At 41.0% G+C, this 21,851-nt stretch overlaps 1 protein-coding gene across 1 annotated transcript; it reads left to right on the forward strand.

The window, feature by feature from the left end:
* The first annotated feature begins 1,169 nt into the window (after window positions 1-1,169).
* LOC126493423 (T-complex protein 11 X-linked protein 2-like) lies at window positions 1,170-11,912 on the forward strand. Its single transcript, XM_050130416.1, has 7 exons — window positions 1,170-1,265; window positions 1,971-2,161; window positions 5,887-6,023; window positions 7,273-7,487; window positions 7,581-7,762; window positions 8,871-9,034; window positions 11,646-11,912. The coding sequence occupies exons 1-7, from the start codon at window positions 1,170-1,172 to the stop codon at window positions 11,876-11,878; spliced, it is 1,218 nt and encodes a 405-aa protein (XP_049986373.1). The 3' UTR covers window positions 11,879-11,912.
* The last annotated feature ends 9,939 nt before the right edge of the window (window positions 11,913-21,851 follow it).

Here is a 21,851-nt window from a genome sequence, read left to right on the forward strand (position 1 = left end):
TAATATGCAGCTGCCTGGGTGACTATTGGGGAAGACTGTCTTGAAATCATAAAATTTGAGTTGACTCCCAAGAGGATGAATAGGTACATTTTAGCTGATCTTTTGTGAAAAGTACTCTAAAGATGTTTCTTTAGACATCTTAAGGCATAGAGAGGTAGAAAATAATTACTGCTCACTCTAAACAGATTACTGTTGCTTCAGTGTAAGGTGTTGGGAGAAGGAAGGACTCAGTGTTAGAGAGAGCTGAAGGAGTAGCAGCATGCTGTATCACTGAGATTATATATCTGTAGTCTGTTATGGAGCTCTTGAATGACATTAGATGAACAAGACATGATGAGTGGAGTTGAATCTTGGGAAAAATCCAGGATGTGTCACATTCTGGGGGAAGATGTTCACTTTATAGACCATTGTAAATGGACAGATGTGAGATGATGTTTGACTAGGATGGATTCCAGAGACACTTAAGATTAAGCCTGAATCAAATTTTATTTTATGGCTCTTCTGAAGGAAGAGGTAGACAGGGAGAAAGGAGAGAAGAGCAGGGTTGTGTGTGTGTTTGTGTGTGTGTGTGTGTGTGTGTGTGTGTGTGTGTGTGTGTGAGAGAGAGAGAGAGAGAGAGAGAGAGAGAAGACAGAGGAGAGAAAGGAGAGAGAGAGAGGGGAGAGAGGGGGGGGGTTGTGTGTGTGTTTGTGTGTGTGTGTGTGTGTGTGTGTGTGTGTGTGTGTGTGTGAGAGAGAGAGAGAGAGAGAGAGAGAGAGAAGACAGAGGAGAGAAAGAAGACAGAGAGAAGGGGAGAGAGTATTGTTGAGAGGGGCAGACAGAGACAGAGATACACAAGGAGATTCTAGAAGGAGGGGAAAGGAGGGAGAGAGGGAAAGTAGGAAGGAGTGGGGTATGTGTGGGGAGACAGAGACTGACTTGCACTCTGGTATCTTTCTGTGATAACCTGTGATTTTCTGTGGTTTTATTTTTTAAATCTGAGACTAACTGAAGTTTATTCGGCACTTCTCAAATCTAAACGTAGCTCTTCTCTGGCCTATCTGTTTGAATGGTTTTTCATGATTTCAAATGTTCTTTGAGAGATTGTGATCCTGTATCAAGTTTTGAGGTAAAGATTATTTTGCACATTTAACTTTCTCAGTAGCCTGGAAAGCAACTTTGTGGAGACTATGTACAATGCGTTTTGGGACCACTTGAAAGATCAGCTGTCAAAGACTCCCCCTGACTTTTCTTGTGCTCTTGAACTTATAAGCAACATCAGGCATGTAAGTAGCCATCCCTCTCTCTGTTGATGCAAAGTTTCCAGACCTTAGACCTTGGATAATTAATATTATTAATGTCCTAAGTAGCTTACTTTATGAATTAATATGAGATGAGTTAACTCCAATTTTATTTGTATAAGACATAACTTGAGGGTTAGGGTATTTATTACCCTAATAACATAATGTATCAGTCAATAAAACATATTTTCACTCAACTTCCACTAAGTTTTAAGTGTTCCAGAAGCACAGAAAATAATTCAAGCTCTTGTCCACAAGGAATTTACATTTTGAGTCAAAAAGTTATTTCAAGTGAATTTTTAAGATTACCTTGCTTATTTCACTCTTTCTCTTTGGAGCAAAACAATCTAAAAATGCTCTTAACTTCTGCTCAGAATGGGTTATCATTTTGTGGAGGTGCATATGGTGTTGTAACCTGTACTTACTTGTTGCCCTACTCTTATTTTTATTTGTTTTTATGCCATTCTGCTTTAAGAATAATCACTACTGCTATAAATGGTATATGTGAAGCCTAGAATTATTATCGTCCCCCACACAGACACAAATAACTGTCTGCGAAATTTGACCCTGAGAAGACAGTCTGACATGCTTTTAGCCTGGGTGTAAGTTTAGGAGTCTAAGCAGAATATGGATGGTTTTTTTGATTTTCTTTTGTGGCAGATTTTGGTGTCACTGCTATTACCACGTCAGAACCGTCTACGAAATGAGATTGAAAAGGCATTGGATATCAATCTCCTAAAGCAAGAAACAGAGCATGGGGCTCTGAATGTCCCTCATCTCTCGAACTATATTCTCAACTTGATGGCCCTCCTCTGTGCACCGGTTCGGGATGAAGCTGTACAGAACCTAGAGAGCATAAAAGATCCAGTAGAGTTGCTGAGGCAAGAATCTACTCATGTTGTTTTATCTGTTTTCTGTTGTTAATAACATGCGATCACAGCATGGGTTAACAATAAAGAGAAAAAATATTTTGGCTCCCCTCTTAGAAGTTTAAGGTTGAGGGGCGGTGTCCAGTGAAAGCATTCTTGCTGATGGAGTCTCGAGGTGGTGCAGAGCACCCCATGATGAAAGAAAGAGCCTGTGTGGGTGTGTCTAGTTTTCAATCCCATGAGTTCTAGCCTGCCATTCTTGTGTAATCCTGGTGACAGTCTAAAGGCTTCATCCATAAACTCTGTAGTTGGATTAAGTTTTCCACCCTCTCAGTATCTCACAGTTGGGTTTAAAGTTTACTAGTTTTGGATCAGCAAGCTATTTTCAAACCATAGGACACGCTGCTCCTGAAATCTGCCTTATGTACCATGAAAGAAAGCTTTGAGCCAGATATTATTTATGATAGACCTCTGTTCTTAATTGTTGTCCTCCTGTGTGGAAGACCTGATTAATATTTTTTCACTTTTTTATTTTCTACCTTTACTTTTTCATTTTTATCAAATTATTTATTTTATTTTATGTGCATAAGCATGTTGCCTGTCAAAATGTATGTATGTGCACCATGTAGTACTTGCCAAGGCCAGAAGAGGGTGTTGGATCCTCTGGAACTAGAGTATGGGTGTTTGTGACTACTAGGAATTAATGCAGCCTTCTGCAAGAGCAACAAGTGCCCTTAACAACTGAGGAATCTCTCCAGCTTCTCTTTCTCATTATCTGCTGACAGCTTCATACATATTTTCCTTTCTCATCCCTCTTCCAATCCTGCTGAGCCCCTTCTTCCCAGTTATTCCTCTTCTGACATGTGTGTCTGATTTCATGCAGGGTGTGTGATGGTAGCTGCTACTGCCATGTGTTCATGATTGCAATGGATTTGCGAAATCCAGAAGTCAGCAGCATTTCCTAGCACTCTTCCTCATCCTTCGGCTCTTAGAATCTTTCTGCTCTCTCTTCTGTGATGTCTGCTGGACCATGGAAGGCATGATATACATGTCCTATTCATGTCTGGGCACTAACCAGTCACTTATTCTTAGCACTTTGACCAGTCTTAACTGTTATGCGGTATACAACGCATCTTCTATGTCCCAAGCTGAGGCACACTACTGACTTAAATCATTTTATTCCTTATCTTTTTACAGTATCTCTAGTTTATTTTAATGCCATTTAAAATGGTTATTTGGATCCCGTCCATTACATGAAAATTTAATGTGATGCTCTTAAGACATTTAAGTATAGTACTAGTTCTATAGATTTCCACCCATCCCATCTCAAATGTTGTTCTGTTTCTCCCAGCCTAAACTCTGTGCAGAAATCGAAATGAAGACTCTCAATGTTTCACAGCTAGAAGGACTAGGAGGAAAAGATGACTTATTTTTGAGTTGAAAATTAATCACCCACATTGCGACCACTCATAGATAATTGTTAGTGCCTTGGTGGTTTCCCTTTTTTCTCTGCCCTGTTCTGAACATAGCCAATAGCTGCAGTGCAAAGACCTCTAGACTGGTTGTTGAAAGGTGCTTGTTTTTAGCTCTGCTATCAATTTACCCCCTGGCCTTTGGTCCCTGGATGGTGCATTTTTCTTTATCTATTTTATAAAAAAATGTTTTTAAAATAATATTGGAATAGTCTTGGTCAGCCCAACCTCCATAGTTTTACTGGGCCCATCTTGTATAAGAAATTGTTATGAATTCAAGTCTCTTATCTGCAGCTTCCTGTACTGGAAGTTATACAGTGCTGGAGTCTTGGACGCTTTGCTTCAGCTCCACTAGACATTGCCATATGTGTGGTATTCTTTGTCAATTCTACCTCTATGGCAGATTTCTGCCCAGGCTCCCAGAATGTCATATATATATATATATATATATATATATATGATATATGATATGATATATGATATATATATGACATATATATGATATATATATCAAGACAGAGGATGCTATTGTTTCAAAGCTCATATATTCTTATGCTTGTAAAATTAGTCCCACAAGGGTGCTGCTAAGGCTTACCATTGTCTTCTCCAGACTTTTGATTGATGTTACAGTCGAATCCAAGTTACACTTCAGCTTTTTTTTGCACTGGTGTGTTGTTTGCTGAGGGACAATATACAGAAATTCAGGGAGCAGAGTCTCTAAGTATTCTTGAAGCAATTGTGACATTCTTTGGGTATGTCTATAATCTTACACTAAAGGTCCTTACTTTCCTTGAAGATCTTTGAAGTTCATTGGGGGTATTTCCCTTTGCCTTCATAAACAGCACACTACTTCCTTTGATCCATACTAATCACTTTACTGAAAGAATCACTTGGTTGTAGTAGGAGGCCGCTTGTTTGTTCCTGGCTCCTCAGCCCTAAAATACCCACACAGAAACTGTATTAATTAAATCACTGCTTGGCCTATTAGTTCTAGCTTCTTATTGGTTAGCTCTTACATCTTAATTTAACCAATTTCCATTATTTTATATTTTACCACGAGGCTTGTGGCCTACTGGCAAAGTTCCAGTTGGCAGTTCATATTTTCCCCTCTAGTAGCTACATGGTGTCTCTTTGACTCCACCTACACTCTGTATATATCTTTTCCTACCTGGCTATATTCTGTTAAGCCATTGGCCAAAAACAACCTCTTTAATCATTAACCAATAGAAGCAACCCACTTGGTTTCATTTGGTTTGTTCTTGATGGCTTTTTACTATTCACATTACCAGGCTTTAATTTTCCAAGGTATTCTGCTCTCCTCATCTTTGAATCATTGTTTCTTTCTTGTATTTCTGTACATGATTTAAAGTAGCCATGCAACTCCTTCAGTATTGTGCTGAGAAATTTAATTTCCCTAATATCTCAGGCCTTTGTTCTTACAACTTGCCTTCTCTAAAACACTTTGACTATGGACACAATTAATTCAAGGTATTTGCTAGTTCATATCAAGGATGACTTTTGCTCTACTTTCCCATGAAATAAACCTTTCTGGTTTCCAGTAAGACTCTTCATTTTCACTTGAAGCTTCATTATATTCACCTTTACTATCTATTTCTACCAACATTTTGATCATGAATACTTTGGTAGTGTTCAAGAGTATCTGATATACTACAAATATTCTCCCTCACTTGAGTCATTCTTGATACCCTGTTCACATGAACAAACCTTTTTTTATAGCCTGTTTCTCCAAGCTCTTTCAGATTCTACCCACTTCCTACATTTTCAGGTATTGTATAGATTAACAGTCCTAATTGTCAGTATTACTTTTATTCCTTATCTATTGTTCTGTAGCAAAGTACTCACATTTCAGCAATTTCTAAAATGCATAAATTTATTTCTTAGGAGGATTGAACATCTAATATGAAGTAACTGTATCTGGTGAGGACATTCTTCATGCATTATAATATGATGGAAACCATTACCTGGTCAAATAGAGCAACACTAGATTCTTAGCCTCTCCTTCTTTTATAATTCAATCCACTTAGCCCTCATGACATAAATACCTCTCATCAGGTCCCTACTCAAAGCAATTAAATAGTTTTTTGGAGTGCATGTTCCAACACTTGCAGTCTGTGATTGAAGTAAGTACTTTACAGGCCCATTCTTTTTCTAAATACTGGGACTTTATTATTTCTTCCTTGAACTCCACTCCCAAACACTAGTTTTCTGTTCAAAATTTAAATTTTCTGTTTTTGTCTGTGACAGGGGCATCTTCCATGTTCTTGGCCTGATGAAAATGGACATGATGAACTATACGATCAAGAACATTCGGCCATACTTGCAAGAACATTCTGTCCAATATGAACGAGCTAAATTCCAGGAACTCCTTGACAAGCAGCCCAGTATGTTTATAATTTAACTAGAGGGGGAAATTAGTCTTTGATTTTCTTTATCTTTTTTTACAATGATTTTTTTACTTTTGAGTAGAAAGTTTACTTCTGGGATCAAGAGTGAAGAAACGCAAAGTTTTCTAAGACAGAAAGACCTATACAATTCATTTTAAAAATTAAGTTTAATCTTTGAAAGTGTCATACATGTACATGGTACAATCTGATCACTCCCAACCCCAGTCTTTCTTATGCTCTCCCACTCCCACAATTCCCCCTTTAAAGGATCCCCTGTCCTGCTTTCCTGTCTTTTTGTTTTATGACCACCTGAGTTGGAAAATTATTCATATCCTGTGTGTATGGAACCATCCACTGGAGTAGGAACAACTCACTTGGTGATACATCACTAAATGACTCTCCCTCTCTCGGAAGCCACCTCCAGGTAGTTCCTGAAGGATGGCACAGACCCATGAGCTCCTTCCTTACCCATGACTGGGTTTTGACAGACGCAGTCTTGTTCAGACTCAGGATAGCTTAACTGTCTCAGCTGCTTTAGATCATGATTGCAAAAGCCATGTCATGTCCAGAACATAACAATTCACTGCCCTCCTCTCTGTCATTCCTAGTTTGTACTCTCTGCCTTCTATTCTATGGTGTTCCCTGAGCCTTGGAAGGGATGCAATAGATGTTCTGTTTAGAGCTGACTGTACAATAGTTACTTATTCTTAGCACTTTGCCCAGTCACAAGTCATTGCACTAATTGCTGTTTTCTGCAAAAAGAAGCATCTCTGATCAAGTCTGAGAACAACGCATGAGTGTGAATATAAATATTTAGCGATAGTTGGACAATGTTTCTAGTTAGAAAAATGAAGCAATAGGCTCATTCCTAGGGACTATGAACTCTTCAGACATGGGTCTTTGCCAGGCTTACAAAGCCAGGCATAAACTCCCTCCTATGGAGTGGGTCCCTGATTCTATCAGAAAGTTATTGATTACCCCAATATTGGTCATGTTGGCATTGCACTAGTTTGCAGATCTTGCCTGAAATGTTGGTATTGTGGGAAACAGGGTCCACAGGTTGGTGGTGTGTTCCCAACCCAATACCTGCATGGCACCTTCTTATACGGTGAGAACTATTCTGGAAGGAAATACCCTGTTCCATTATAGCTTTTAAAATTGCTCTTTTCTTCACCATGGGACTAGCTTGAAGTCTCCAACTTTAAGCTTCACAGTTTAAACATATTCTTCCCCTTCTCTTCCATAGATCTCCTTGATTGCACCATCAAATGGATGACTAGAGCTGCCACAGATGTCACCCAACCACTGCCAAGCACATCTGTCTCGCCGAGCTCCTCTTTTGGCATAAGTTTGTTTCCATTTTCAACCACTGACCCAGACCCGCCTAGTCTTACAACAGTGTTATACCAAGGATATCTAAACCTTGTTCTTAGGGACCATGGGAATGAAGAGTTCCCTGAGGTAGGAATGTGTGTCGAGGCATTATCTTGTTATCTCTTACTCAGGAGCGCCACTGCGGCCCTCCTAACAGTCTGTTCTTTCTTGCCTAACCAGACTATGCTGACGGATAAGGCACGACTACAGGACATGAGGTCCAAATTACACCACTTGACGATTCTTGCATCCGTTTTACTTGTTGCAAGGAGTTTCTGTTGTGGTGTTTTATTCAGTTCATCAGAGTTTGTGGAAAAACTGAAAAGCATAACCACGGATCTAACAAAAGAATTTAGCTCCAAGTATGTTTTATCAATCTTTCCATTTGCATGTGTGTGTGTATGCACATGTACGTACATGGCCATATGTCTGTCCAAGGCTTTAACAAAAGAATTTAGCTCCAAGTATGTTTTATCGATCTTTCCATTTGTGTGTGTGTGTATGCACATGTATGTACACAGTCATTTGTTTGTGCAAGTGTGTACACATGTCAAGGCCAGAGGTAAACTGCAAGGATTTTTCTCTTGTTTTCCACCTTATTTTTTAAAACACGGTCTCTCTTGAAGCTAACTAATTAGGTTCGGCTGGCTGGCCAGCAAGTTCCAGGGAGAAACCTGTCTATGCCTCCATAGTGCTGTGATGACAGTCGTACACCATCACATTTGGCTTTTTGTGTGAGTACTGTGGAACCAAGCTCAGGTTCTCATTTTTGTGTGGCAGGCATGTTTCCAAGTGAGCTTTCCAGTTCTTTCATGTCTTTACAGTGCCATGTAGGCCATAGACAGGCAATACAACATTCCATTATTCTTCACATAAAAGGCCCTCTGGGAACCAGAGCCAAAAAGATCGTTGGTATTTTAGGTTTGACATAGAGAAGAATAACAATTTACTACCCAGAAGGAGGATAAAGTGGTTACTTTCTTAAAATATTCATTATTATGTTTTCTATCGGTGAGACACTATGTATTTCATCAGCGGACAGTGGATTTTTGTAATTTATACCCAGAAGTTGATCATTTAGTCATAAATATTGATTGCCAGTTCCATGCATGCAGAGATTCTATATCAGAGTAGAAAGAGGAACTAGAAATGTAATTTTATTAGCTTACTTGCATTTTTGTAAAGTAGGAAAGAATACTATGTAAAATATCTAAGAACAATATTCTAATGTTCAGGATGTAACCAAACCCTTGCCCAATATATATTGTTCCATTTAAATTTGGCATATAGTAATACATGAATAACTTGGTACCTTAAAGATAATAACAAAACTCTTATGTGTGCTCATTGATTCATGTTGTCTATTGATGGTGAGAGGGTCACAATTCTTCTTGGGTATGCCTACTTTTAGGATGGGAATATTAGGGTTTGGCCCTTATATCTGGAAAACTCTATTTTTTCATTCTCCAGGCCAGAAGAGTCTATGCTCAGCGTCAGCGATCAGATATCTCAAGAAATCCATCAGGGACTCAAGGACACTGGCCTCACTGTTCTGAGCAGTGAAAAAAGGGCATCACTTGTAGGCCAACTTCGGAACATTGCCAAGAAGGAGAACTGCATTCGTACCATCATTGGTAAGAGTCCCCCAAGTGGTAAGAAATAACAGTAATATGCCAGGTAGAACTTAAACTCTCGTTCTACAAAGCCATTCCTCCAAATCCTTCTAATCCTGCCAAAAAGTTTCCCTCCTTGGTGACTAAGCATTCAAATATATGTGCCCATGGGCATCATCTTATTCAAACCACCACATTCCACTCCCTGGCCCAGACAGGTTTATATAGCCATATCATAATGCAAAAAAAAATCATTCAGTCCATCTTCAAAGTTCCCATAGCCTATCACAGTCTCAACACTGTCTAAAAAGTCCAGAGTTCAAATTTTCAGGGACTTGTGACAGTCCTTTAACTGTAATCTTTTGTAAAATTAAAATTAAACATCACATACTTCCAACATATAATATCACAGAATATACATTAATTCTCCAAAAGTGTGGAAAGGGAGTATAGTGAGCAAATACTGGTCCAAAGCAAATTCAAAACCCAGCAGGGAAAACTCCAACGTTTGCATCTCCACATCTGATGTCAATGTACTTTTCAGAACTTCAACTCCTTTTAGTTTTGATGACTACAGTATGCTCCTCTCTCTTGGGCTGGTTTCACATCCAATCTGCAGCCTTCCTTGGTAGGTATCCCATTACTCTGGCATCTCCAACATCACCCAGGCTTCATCTTCACTGCCTCACACAGTAGCCTCTCTGGACCTCCATTCAGGGGATTTCCTGCTACACACTTGGCCTCAGTGGCTTTCCTTAGCTGGGGAGGGAGACTCCAGAACCCTTTTCTTGAAGCTTCCAAGTTCTGCAGCTTGCTGGAGCTGGAACAAGGTCCCCTCCTACAATTACATTTGCATCAGATTTCTGGTTTTGATGATTTTCTTCACTGCTTAAGTTTTCCTTTTATTCCTTTTCACAGGTTGGAAGCTTAGCTGAGCAGGGTCTTACCCTGAGGTCACCACTCCCTTTATTTCATTGAGCATCAGGCTTTTCTTGAAATATTTTAGCTCAGTATTGACCTTAGCTTTATTACACTTCATGATGTTCTTTTTCTCCACAAACTATACAGCTCATATTTTTTTCCTGATCAGTTTGCTCCTTTTCATGGTAGACCTGCACAAGAGTGACCATTAATAACCACACAACAGAGTCAATACTAGGCTGTCTTGAAATCTCTTCTGCCAATGACATTAATCCAAAACTTCATTTTATCTTCAGCCAGATTTTTAGGACAAGGACAAAAAGAAACCACTTTTTTTTAAACCAATATATCACAAAATCATCTCTAGCCCACTTACTAATTATTCTTCTTCTCCTATGAAACCTCTTGAGCTGGGCCATCATAGTCTAAATTGATCTCAACAACTCCATCTTCCACACTTTTACCAGTATGAGCCACTAAGCCCTGCTTAAAATGCTCAACTGCTTTATTTTTATGTGCTGACTGCATTTCCACCTTTCTCCTCTCCTCTTTATTCCTCCCCATTCTCCCCTCTGTCCCCCCCATTTACTCCTCTCCCATCTGTTTAGGAAAGGGTAGGTCTCCCATGGATATTAACAAAATATGACATAGAAAGTTGCTGTAAGACTAAGCACTACCTCATGGGCAAGGCAACCCAGTGTGAAGAAAGGGTCCCAAAAGCAGGCAAAAGAGTCAGAGACAGCTCTGCTCCCACTGTTAGGAATCCCACAAGAAGACCAAGCTACATAACTATAACATACATACAGAGTCTGGGTCAGTTCCATGCAGGCTCTCTGGCTGTTGGTTCAGTCTCTGTGAGCATCTGTGAGTCCAAGTTAGTTGATTCTGTGAGTTTTCTTGTGGTTTCCTTGACCCTTCTAGCTCCTACAATCCTTCCTCTCTTTCTTCTGCAGGATTCCCTGAACTCAGCCTAATGTTTGACTGTGGGTTTTCATCTGTTTCCATCAGTTATTGGATGAAGCCTCTCTGATGACAATTGAGCTAGGCACCAATCTCTGAGTATAGCAGAATATTGATAGGCATCATTACCATGACATTTTTTCCCTCCAGTCATGTTTGGTTCTATCCTAGGTCTCTGAGCTATGACATGGGTTCAACTGCTTTCTTAATGCAAAGTCCCAAAGTCTACATTCTACCCACAAGCAGCATGGTTAGTGACCCATTTTCCAGGATCAACTTGTGTTTTAGTCATTGTTCTACTCCTGTGCAGCAATACCATGACCAAGGGAACTCATACAAAAGAAAACATTTAATTGAGGCTTTCTTACAGTTTCAGAGGCTTAGTCCATTATCACCATGGCAGGGAACATGGTGGTAGGCAGAAGTGGAGCTGGGGAAGTAGCTGAGAGATATGTAATGATTTGTAAGCAAAGAGAGGCAGAGACTGGATATGGCATGGGGTTTTGAAACTTCAAAGCCCATCCCCAGTAACACTCCTGCTCCAACAAAGCCACTCCTCATAGTCCTTCTAATCCTTTAGATCAGTTCCACTTCCTGGTAACTAAGCATTCAAATATATGAGCCTATGGGGGCCATTCTTATTCAAACCTCCATAGTGAAAAAAAATGTAAAATTTTTGTGAGCAGACGGTGAATGTTGAGTTTATTCTGAAACCCCTTCTTTCTACTTTTCATTTTTTTCTCTTTGACAGAACAACGGATACATTTGTTTCTTAAATGCTGTTTGATTCATGGAATGCGGGAATCTCTCCTAGACTTCCCTGGAGGACTTCTTTTCATTGAGCCAGAGTTGGCACAACTGGGGTGGAAGTTTGTCAATCTGATGCATTACAACCAGCATGTATTTAGTCCATACTATGCTGAGATCCTCAAAAATATCTTCTCTCCACCAAATGCAGAAAAAAATGAAGAAAAACCTATCTGATAATGCTGGTCCCGAATCCTGGCATGAGGTATCTGAAGAGAGGACTCATCATACTCCCAGAATAACATCATCTCTGACCAACAATCACAAGCAGCCCTCTTCCTCACTAACAGCCAGGGTGCAACTGCAGGGGCCAACCATATAAACACCCAATGGCCCAACCCCCCTCATTAATAAATTCCTGAGCTGCAAGAAAACCTCAGTGTCTTTTATGTTGCAACTAAAGTCATGTCTCTTGCCCTTTTCTCCTATCAGAAAAACCACTGGGATCTCAGTTTCCCTGCAATGACTAAGAAGGTCAGTTATTAGTATGGTAGCTTGGACAGGCAGCAGGGAATGGCATTAATATTATTTTCTTCAGTTGAAAAAAGTTTCCTTGATTGGTACAAGAAATCTAAAAATTATCTAGAATTAAGAAATCAGAAACCTATTGAATTATAAAATGAAAGAGAATACAAAGCAACAATTGTGCTATCGAAGTTTCCTATAAACTTAAAGAACATAGTGATAATATTACCACAACCTATTTTGGGATGTAGATTGAAGCATCATGGAAATGAGAACAAGATGAAAGTTGCTGTTGTCTGCTTACATTCAAGTGAGACCAAGATTGATGAAAATTAAACATTTAAACATTAATTAGTTAAGAGAGAACATCTCCCATACAATGAATTACTAATATCTTTGGAAATTCAAATAGCATTGACTTAGTATTTTATGTCCTGACCTCAGTTGTTCTCACTAGAAACTGGGCTTGTTTTAAATCTTCCATTCTCCCATGAAGGGACCATTGACAAGGAGTTATTCCCACTCTGAGGGAAAAACAGTAACAACAAAATTTTAACCAAAGTTAAGCAAACACAACAAAATTCTGCAGACAGGCAGACTGCAGCCAGAGAGAGAGAGTGCGCTTTGATTTTTAACGATTCTCATTTTTTTTATATTGGAAAGAGTCCTTTTATTTTCTCTGTATCTTCTGGGAAGATACTCCCCCCTTTTCCCCATAGGGCTTTTTAATTTCTAGATTTTGATTCAATATTTTCCCTTGTTAGTGGGAAAAACTTTTTTTTTATTCATCACTTTTCCTTTTTTTGAGAGATTTCCTTTCCTTCTCCTTTCTCTATAGGGAAGATTTTCTTTTTTCTTTATTGGAAAGTCTTCTGTTTTTTATTCTTTGTCTCAGGAGCTCTTATCGTTTTAAATGTGTAGGTAATCGCTCAGCCTTTCTAATTTCTAAATCGGTTTTATCTGATGAAGAAGGAGGACATTCATCTCCAGTGTCCTGTCTTTTTTCACTTTATTGTCCTCCCTATTCTCAAGAAAAGAGATCGTACAGGGAGGCTTTTCAGGAAAACACAAATGATTACAACTACAGCTGGATAGTTAGTGATGGAAGAAGAAAAAGGAGGCATTGGGACAAGAGAAAAATTTCAAATACCCACTCAACCAAGCCCTAAAGTAGATAATTGGGATGCATTAATGTGTGGTAGGCACAGATTTCTACCTTGCCTGAACGATGGGCAATGAAATACCCAGTAGGATGTGAATAAAGGGTACTGTGTTCCACTGGATGATACAAAGAAAAAGAAAAAAAAAATACAATCAGCATTGTGGGATAAAAGTTGAACAATAAACGATTAGGGCTTTATCCACTAAGTCTGACACTGGTTATAGATTTATATATTTATTTGCTGGCAACTAACACTTTCCATAACCTAACACTAGCCCTAACCCTAGCTCTAACGATAACCCTACCCTTAGCCGTACTCTAATCCCAAATCCCCAATCCCTAAGGCAGGTGAGGGAGCACATAATCTAAACCTGCTGGTACTGCAGCCTGGTCATTGGTCTCGAGGTGCTGTGGACGTTAGGAGCCTCGAGGTAGAGCCTGTAGTGGACCGGTTCGAGACAAGTCAGCTGCTCCTGAAAAGCCAATCAGAATAGTGCAGCGGCTGCTTTAAATAGGGGAAGGAACCGTTGAGGGGCAGCCGCCACCAAAGACTATGGCGTGTCCACCACCGGGAACTCCTCTCCAGAAATGAGCGGCTGCCACTGCTGAGGGAGTGGATAAGTCAAGAAAACTTCACGGATCCGCCAAGGTAGTAAACTGTAATAGTCTCTTTTAATTAATTAAACTTGTTTGGGGCTAAATGGCAAGGGTAGAGTGATGAGTCTGTGATCTGGACAGATTCCTCAATGGTCCCAGCCTGTGTGAGGGGTCAGTTTCGTCAAGTATGTAACTAATCATCTCCTACTTTCTCTTTAAAGTTCTCCATACATCCTTTCACCCCCTCTTCCAAGATTTATATTCCTGAGCCAGGCATGGTGGCATTTCCGGAGCCGTAAGAGGATTTTGAAGTCTGCTTCAACTGGGATAGCAAACGTGGTGAGACCTTAAAAGAATCGTATTCCGTAGTTACAGCTTAGTTTCCTAGGTCATTAGTTTGTATGTGTTGGTCTTTTCCAACAGCAAGGACTGAATTGTATAGGTATTTCTTTCCATTTCTATTGTATTCAATACTTTAAAATCTATGCCCACCTACCTGCTGTAAATAAGTGTGATTTCATTTCCTGTAATGGGGTCTTTAGGACAGATGGTTGCTCCCAGTGTCACCGGGTATCTACTCATTGGCTTTCTGTTTCTTCATACTGGGATTACAGATGTATGCTTCCAGACCTACCATTTTAATCCTGATTTCATGAAATGATTTTAGACTTGTAAGAGAGTGCTCACAAAGATTTGCATAATCTAGATATCTCATAAAAGTGTAAGATTAGCCAGCCTAGGATATTAATATGGCTCATGTGCTGATAAGTTAACTACAGATTTCATTTGCTTTTAGTGAGTTACTTCAGTAATGTTTTCTTTTTTATTCCAGATACTTCATTGAATTTGACCAGAATTTCTCCATAGTCTCATCTAGATCGGCAGGTCTTCAATCTTCTCTGGATTCACAACCCTGACACATTTGAAGAATACTGGTCAGTCACTTTTTTCTCAAAATTCTGACAGTTTTATTTCACCTCAACTTTTCTTACATAATGTACACAGTGAAAGGTTTTCATATGACATTTACACAAAATACTACACACACATATACTTGTATATACATAAAGTATATAGATATATGTATATATTATATATGTATTATACATGTACATATGTGTATTCTGTGTATATACTTATATATTATATATCATTATAAATTATATTATACATCAAATATTGCATGTTATATTATAATTATGTACCATATATTATGTATTGCATATTACATGTTATATGTATTATATTTATATGTGTTACATATTATATTATATGTATTACATTTTATATTGTATACATGCAAATGTAAAAAGAAGAATGTTTGAGTGGAGCAAGGGGACTTGTAGAAAAGGGCACTGTAATATTTGTATTCTTAAAACCTCTAATAGTGTGTGTGACTGTTCTTTCTTCCCACGTTCTAGCCAGCATTTGGTATTTGTTTTCCTGATGGGAACCATTGTGACTGGGGAAGGTACAGTTTCAGTATGCTTTATCCAAGCATTTATCTGATGGTTATGGGTAGTTACCATTTCTAAATGCATTTACTAGCCATATTCCTTGGAGAACTCTCCACTTCGTTCGTTATTTGTTGGCTCCTTTATTTATTAATATTTGTGTTTCTTTATAGATTGTAGTTATTATTCGTGTTGGGTCCATAGCTGGAAATGATTGTTTCTGTTCTGAGATTTGTCTCTTCACTGTTACTTGTTTCCTCTACAGAAGTTTTTTTTCAAAGAGCTGTCACTTTTGATTTATCACTTTTGATTGTTTCCTAAGATGTTTTCAGTGTCTTCATTAAAGAGTCTTTGCAGCTGGGCAGTGGTGGCTCACGCCTTTAATCCCAGCACTCGGGAGGCAGAGGCAGGTGGATCTCTGTGAGTTCGAGGCCAGCCTAGTCTACAGAGCTAGTTCCAGGACAGACACCAAAGCTACAGAGAAACCCTGTCTTGAAAACCCAAAATAAATAAATAAATAAATAAATAAAAATAAAAAGTCTTTGCTGTGCCTATATATTAAGGCACTCTCCTCATGGTTTGTTAGAGATTTCAGCATGTCCCATCATTCATTAGGATCTTTCTTTAATCTATTTTGAGTTAGTTTTGGAGGAGTGAGGGACAGGAATGAGTGATCATCCATTTAGATCTAGTTAGCCAACTTTACCAGATTCATTTGTTGAAGGAGTTTTCCTCATTTTTTTTTTTTGGTTTCTTGAAAAATATATAAGTGGCTGTGGCTGTATAGTTGCATTTCTCAGTCTTCTGTTCTATTCCAGGGGTCTACATATCTCTTCTTGCAGCAGAATTCGTTTTGTTGTTGTTGTTTTGCTGGCTCCATAGTGTAATCTGAGAGCAGATGTTGTACCGCCTCCAGCATTGCTGTGGCTACTTTTATTTTCATCTCCGTATTTTGGGACTATGTTTTCCTTTGAGATAAATAGAATTGGGATTTTGCAAGGCATTGCATTGCATCTGTATATAACGTTCAGTAACATAGTCATTTTGTTCATCTGTGTGAGTGGGAAGCTTTTTACTCTTCTAGTGCCCGCCTCTTTAAATTTCTTCCATGTTTTCATTGTTCAAATACTTCATTCATCAGTTAGGTTTATTACTAGGTAGTGTAAATTTTTGAAACCAATTACTGTGCATGTGTTTCTGTTTTATTTCTCAGTATCAGGGGTTTGGGTCACTATGAAATGGACATTTTTTATGTTGTTGTGTACCCTGCTGCCATGGTGAAAGGGTTCAGCACATACTAGTGTTTATGTTTGAGTGTTTGTACTCTTTTAATCACGTGAACATGTCACTTGTACATAGAGATTATTTAATCTCCTTTTCATTTGCTTTATTTCTCTTACTGATTCTTTGTGGGTTTCTCATCAGGCATTCCGCTCCCACTTATCTCCTTTTCTCCTTGCATCTGCCCTCTGCCCTTGCAACCCACCAATCAAAACTAAATTTAGAAGACAAACCAAGCAGAGCAAAGAAACAAAACAAAACAAAATATAAATAAATAAAAGAGAGAAGACTCGCGTTGTGGAAGCTGAAGTATGGCCCATTGAGTCACACAGTTTACCCTTTAGTTCATTCATCTTTTAAGTGTTCACTGCTATGGCTCATTGGTCTGGTTCAAGGCCTCTGGCCTCTGCTAGACCACTGATTATGGGCTCTCATTGGGGCTCCTCTTGGATATCCTGAAGTTGTCCTGGGTTGTGGAGATCCTGCTGTTCTGGGTCTGTAGGTTCGTCACCTTCCCATGCTCCAGATGTTCATAGATAAGGTGGATGAGTTCATAAATGAGGTGGGCTAACTCATAGTCCTGGTGCTGGGCCTGGGGTGGGAAGGGACTGGTATCTGGATTGGTCAGCCCCTCTTCTTTCTCTCATCAACACTACCAGGTAAGCTCTCCAACACTGCCTTGGTTAGCTCAACCAATGCAGCCTGTAGCAAGGAGAGGGGCCAGTTTTTCTGCTCTCAGGTCCTCAGATCCGGTCTCCCACACTCACACCACCAGGGCCAGCTCTACTGTTTTGCCCAGGCAAGGTGCAGTGCCCTCTTTCCCATTGCTGTAGGGGGCATACAAGGCCAGACAGGGTCGTCTATCCTGCCCTCAGGCCTTCAGGGTTAGCTCACCTTTGCCGCAGACCACAGGGTCAGCTCTAGTGTGCTGCCCAGACAAGGGGCAGAGCCTGCTCTTCCTTGCACTGCGGCTGCTGTGTGTTAGGGCTAGCTCTCCCACTCTTGTGAGCTCAGGGTCAGTTCTCTCACCTGCCCCAGGTGGTAATGGGTGAGGGGAGAGGAAACTTCTCTCTCACCCGTGCCACCATGTGACAGATGAGAGGAGGCAGGGTCAGGTCTCCTGCTCTCATGCCCTCAGGGTCAGCTCACCTGCAGGTGGTAATGGGTGCCGGGGGAGGGCATCTTTCTCTCTCTCACCCGTGCCACCATGTGACAGATGAGAGGAGGCAGGATCAGAACTCCTGCTCTCATGCCCTCAGGGTCAGCAAACCTGCTCCCTGCCCAAAGGGTCAGCTCCAGTGTCCTGCCCAGGTGAGGTGCACACCTGTGGCAGTGGGCGGCATTTTACCTGTATTGGGGGTGAGCTCTCCCTGTAGTGGTAGGGGCCAACTCCCCTGCTGTAGTATCCAGTGAGGGGCAGAGACAGCTATCTCAGGGCCAGTGAAGGGTGGGCCTGGCTCAGCACAGCATAGTTCCAAAGATCCCTTCTGCTAACATGGGCCATGGGCATCTTCACAAACCTTAGCTGCAGCAAGACCATGGACCCAGACATGGCCCTGGGCAGTGGCCAGTGCTAGACATCTCCATGGCTTCAGGTGGCAGCACCAGCCACCCAGATCAGTAAGGCCCTGACAGCAACGTGTTCTTTAGGCACCAACATTGAATGAGGTGACTGACCAGTGCCCTGGTCATCTACTTGGCCCTGGGTGGTAACAGGAATCCCAGACATCAACCCAGACCCTGGTTGCTATAGGGACAATGACCCAGACATGGCACTTGGAAGCAACCCTGGCCTGGACAATACCATGGCTCTGAGTGCCAGTGCAGCCACTCAGATCAGGATGTCCTGGTAGCAGAATGGCTCTCAGACACCCCGATGGCCATAGGTTGCAGCCCAGACCCTGGCTGTGACAGGAGCACAGATCCCAACATGTTCCTAGGCAGCAGCCTGGACCCAGATGTCAGCATCATCTCAGGTGGCAGTGCAGGCTACTTGAACCAGCATGGCTCCTGTGGCAGCATGGCTCTTGGACACCAGCATGGCCCCAGGTGGTGGCCCACACCACATGCCCCTCCCCTGCACAGCCCCCAGCCCCGACAGGAGCCGCAGACTTCAACTCAACCCCCCTAGGCTGCTCCAGGACCCCAGAGCAAGACTTGGCCCTTGGTCATAGCCCAGGCCTGGACGTCTCTCTGGACTCAAGTGGCCAACTCACCATTCATGTCGGCTCTCTCTTCACCACCCTCACCACTCCAGATCTGCCTTTCTCCCCAGCTCATGAGCCAGTCCATCTCCCTCTCTTCCACCTCCCCATCCTGCACTCTCTCACTACAATAGTGTCTGATCACTCAGGGTTGGGAGTCTTGCTTGGGTCACAGGGGGCACAGGTAGTACTTTATTTATTTTTCTTTTGCATTATTGTTGTGGGCAAACCCTTCAAGCAGCATATTGAGAAGGGTTTTACAGAGAGCAGATCCTATTGTTTTATTCCTTGGCTTTAGATAAAATGGTTTCTGGTCTTCACAGTTTGGTATAATGTTAGCTATAGGTTTGTTATATAGAACCATTTTATGTTGAGGTGTGTTCTTAGAATCTTCAGGACTTTTGTCATGAACAGGTCTTTGACTTTTTCAATGTCTTTTCTGCATGTTTTTCCAGTTTTAGCATGTGCCCTGCTTAAGCAAGCACATTTTCCTGCATGTGTTAGACCGCCCTGTGGTCTCAGTTCTGAATGTATTTATGTGCTGTATTGCCTTTATTAATTTTTGTAACTTCAACCACCCCTGACCCTGATAGAAACCAACCTAATTGTGCTTTTTTAGAGGGGGGGGGTGAGACAGGGTTTCTCTGTAGCTTCGGAGCCTGTCCTGGAACTAGCTCTGTAAACCAGGCTGGCCTCGAACTCACAGACATCTGCTTGGCTCTTCCTTCCGAGTGCTGGGATTAAAGGTCAGCACCACCACTGGCAATCATGAGGTTTTACTGTGAGCTGGTGAGCATGTTGTACGACCCGAGTTGAGCTAGGGCTTCTCAGAGTTCACCTTCGTTAATTATTTATTTTTGTTATTGATGTTTAAATGTAGAATTTGCTTGATTCTTTTGTCCAGTCCTAATGGTCTTTAACTTAGCTGATACTGATACAGTTTGCTGGTGAGCCTTTCTACACGGCTTTTCCTTTGATTGTTTTATTTGTACTTTTAATGTTTCTATTTGTTGTTTGTTTTCAGTCTCTCAATTTCTTGCTGAAGTTCTCATGTAGTTTTTGGTTTGCATCTCCATGTCCTTAGTTGGATTCCTTCACACGTTACTTGGTATCTTCTTTGAAATCACTGAAATTTTTTCACCCGTAGTTTACATTCTTAGCCCAGATTTTCAACCACTTCATTGCCTTTAGTTTCATCGTTTGAGCGGTTATGATTATTTTCCCCGCTTTTCCTATTACTTGTGCTATGATTTCTACATCAGTTCCTGTTGGTTTCTCTTCAAGTTTCATTGGGTGTGGCTAGCGAGCAGCCTACTGTTCAGAGAGGACAGAAATAACTACTATAACAGCTGTAACGCCAATATAGACCGTGACTATAAAGAGACATAAAATTAATTAAATCCCACTACCCACAGCCCAAACGAGAATAGAACAGGATCAAAAGTAGTGTGCAGAGAAGTATGGAATGTGGTTCCAGGGGGATATATAGTCAATGAAGTAAATGAACTGAGCAGGGTGAGAGGGAGCCTTAAGAAGCAATGTTGAATGACAGAAAGGAAAACGGAGACGGAAAGAAGGGAAGCATGTTAGGAAGAGGAGGGGAAAGAAGAAGAGATAATGATAGGCATGCCTAGTTACAAACGTGGGAACGAAACGAAGGCAGTGTACTGAAAGGAATAACAGCTACGAGGTTTGAACATGCTGTAAGGTGTAAGTGATACAGAAGCCTAGCAGAAAGAAAAAGAGGAAACACAATGGGCAAGACCAAAACTTTTTTTTAAGTGTCCAAGTCTTAGAGATGCTTATTTCCAGGTCCACTAATATTGGAGCCTGCCAGTTGGACTTGGTGGGGAACTAAAACTGGATTATCTTTCTGGAAATTGTTTATTTTTAATGTGTGTGTGCCCTTGCGTGAGAAATACATGTGCGCCGGGGCCCGTGGAGTTTGGAAGTGGAGTGAGTTCCTACCGTTGCAGGCTGCCAAGTAGGGTTTGTGAACCAAATCTGACCAGGTTTTTTTTTTTTTTTTTTTTTTGTGAGATGAGTCAATTTTTAAACGGCTGAGCCATCTCTCCAGCTCAGAATTTGGATCGTTTTACCCTTGGTAGCTGTGAGGCTGGTGCTGAAGTCCCTACCAATCAAACTTCAGTTGTCTAATGTAGCTGTCTTTCTTTTCGAAGCATCCCTTCTTTGTGTCCCAGGGACCTCTGGGCCACACATTGTTTTGATGTCTCTGAGAAGAGTGGGTTCTCCCTCTCTCCAGAGACTCTCTGGTTTATAAATTCTGAGTGTGCTAATGTCCATGTCAGGGTGTATGTCACAAGTGGCCTTTAAGACTAAGGAAAGGAAATAGAGCACTGAGGTGTGTGGGGATTTTTGTCTTAGCGCACTCACTTCTCACCCAACAGTAGATCATCTGTGAGAGGGAAGAGGCTGCTACAACCTAAGGCCTTCGTGGACTGGAAAATCAAGATTCTCAGTTTCACCAGCACTGAACCAGAAGGTAAGTGACTTTAGATGTAAGACTGCTCCCCAACCTCACACATGGGATCATCAGTGTCCTCACCAGGTGGCAGAGATTTCTCATTAACATGCAAGTGGTGTGAGCTCAGAGTGGTGGGGCCTTCAGTTCCCGAGGAGCTGCTGCCTGTCTTTTTCAGTGCGTCCTTGCCTGTCATTCACCCAACCCTTCACTGCCTTCTACAGGTGTCTCCCCATAAATCTGGTGCGCCAGCCTCTCTCCAGTTCTTATTTACCAGAGTAGCTTTGTCTTAAATAGTCGGCCGCTCTCGAGATTGCACCTGGAAGGACAAAACTTTGGAACACTAGGAGTAAAAAAAATCAGACTTTTTTCTTCATGATCATTTGTCACACATATAGAACCAGTATCATCCCAGATTTCCCAGCTCAATTTAAACATTGTAAAAATGGTAGGCATGTCCTGTTCATAGAACCCCCAGTCTCAGGGATGAAATAGTGACTCAATG

Source organism: Alexandromys fortis, unplaced genomic scaffold, assembly GCF_014885135.2.
Source record: "Alexandromys fortis isolate MF-2015 unplaced genomic scaffold, M_Fortis_MF-2015_v1.1 scaffold_331, whole genome shotgun sequence".
In the NCBI taxonomy this organism is placed as follows: Eukaryota; Metazoa; Chordata; class Mammalia; order Rodentia; family Cricetidae; genus Alexandromys; species Alexandromys fortis.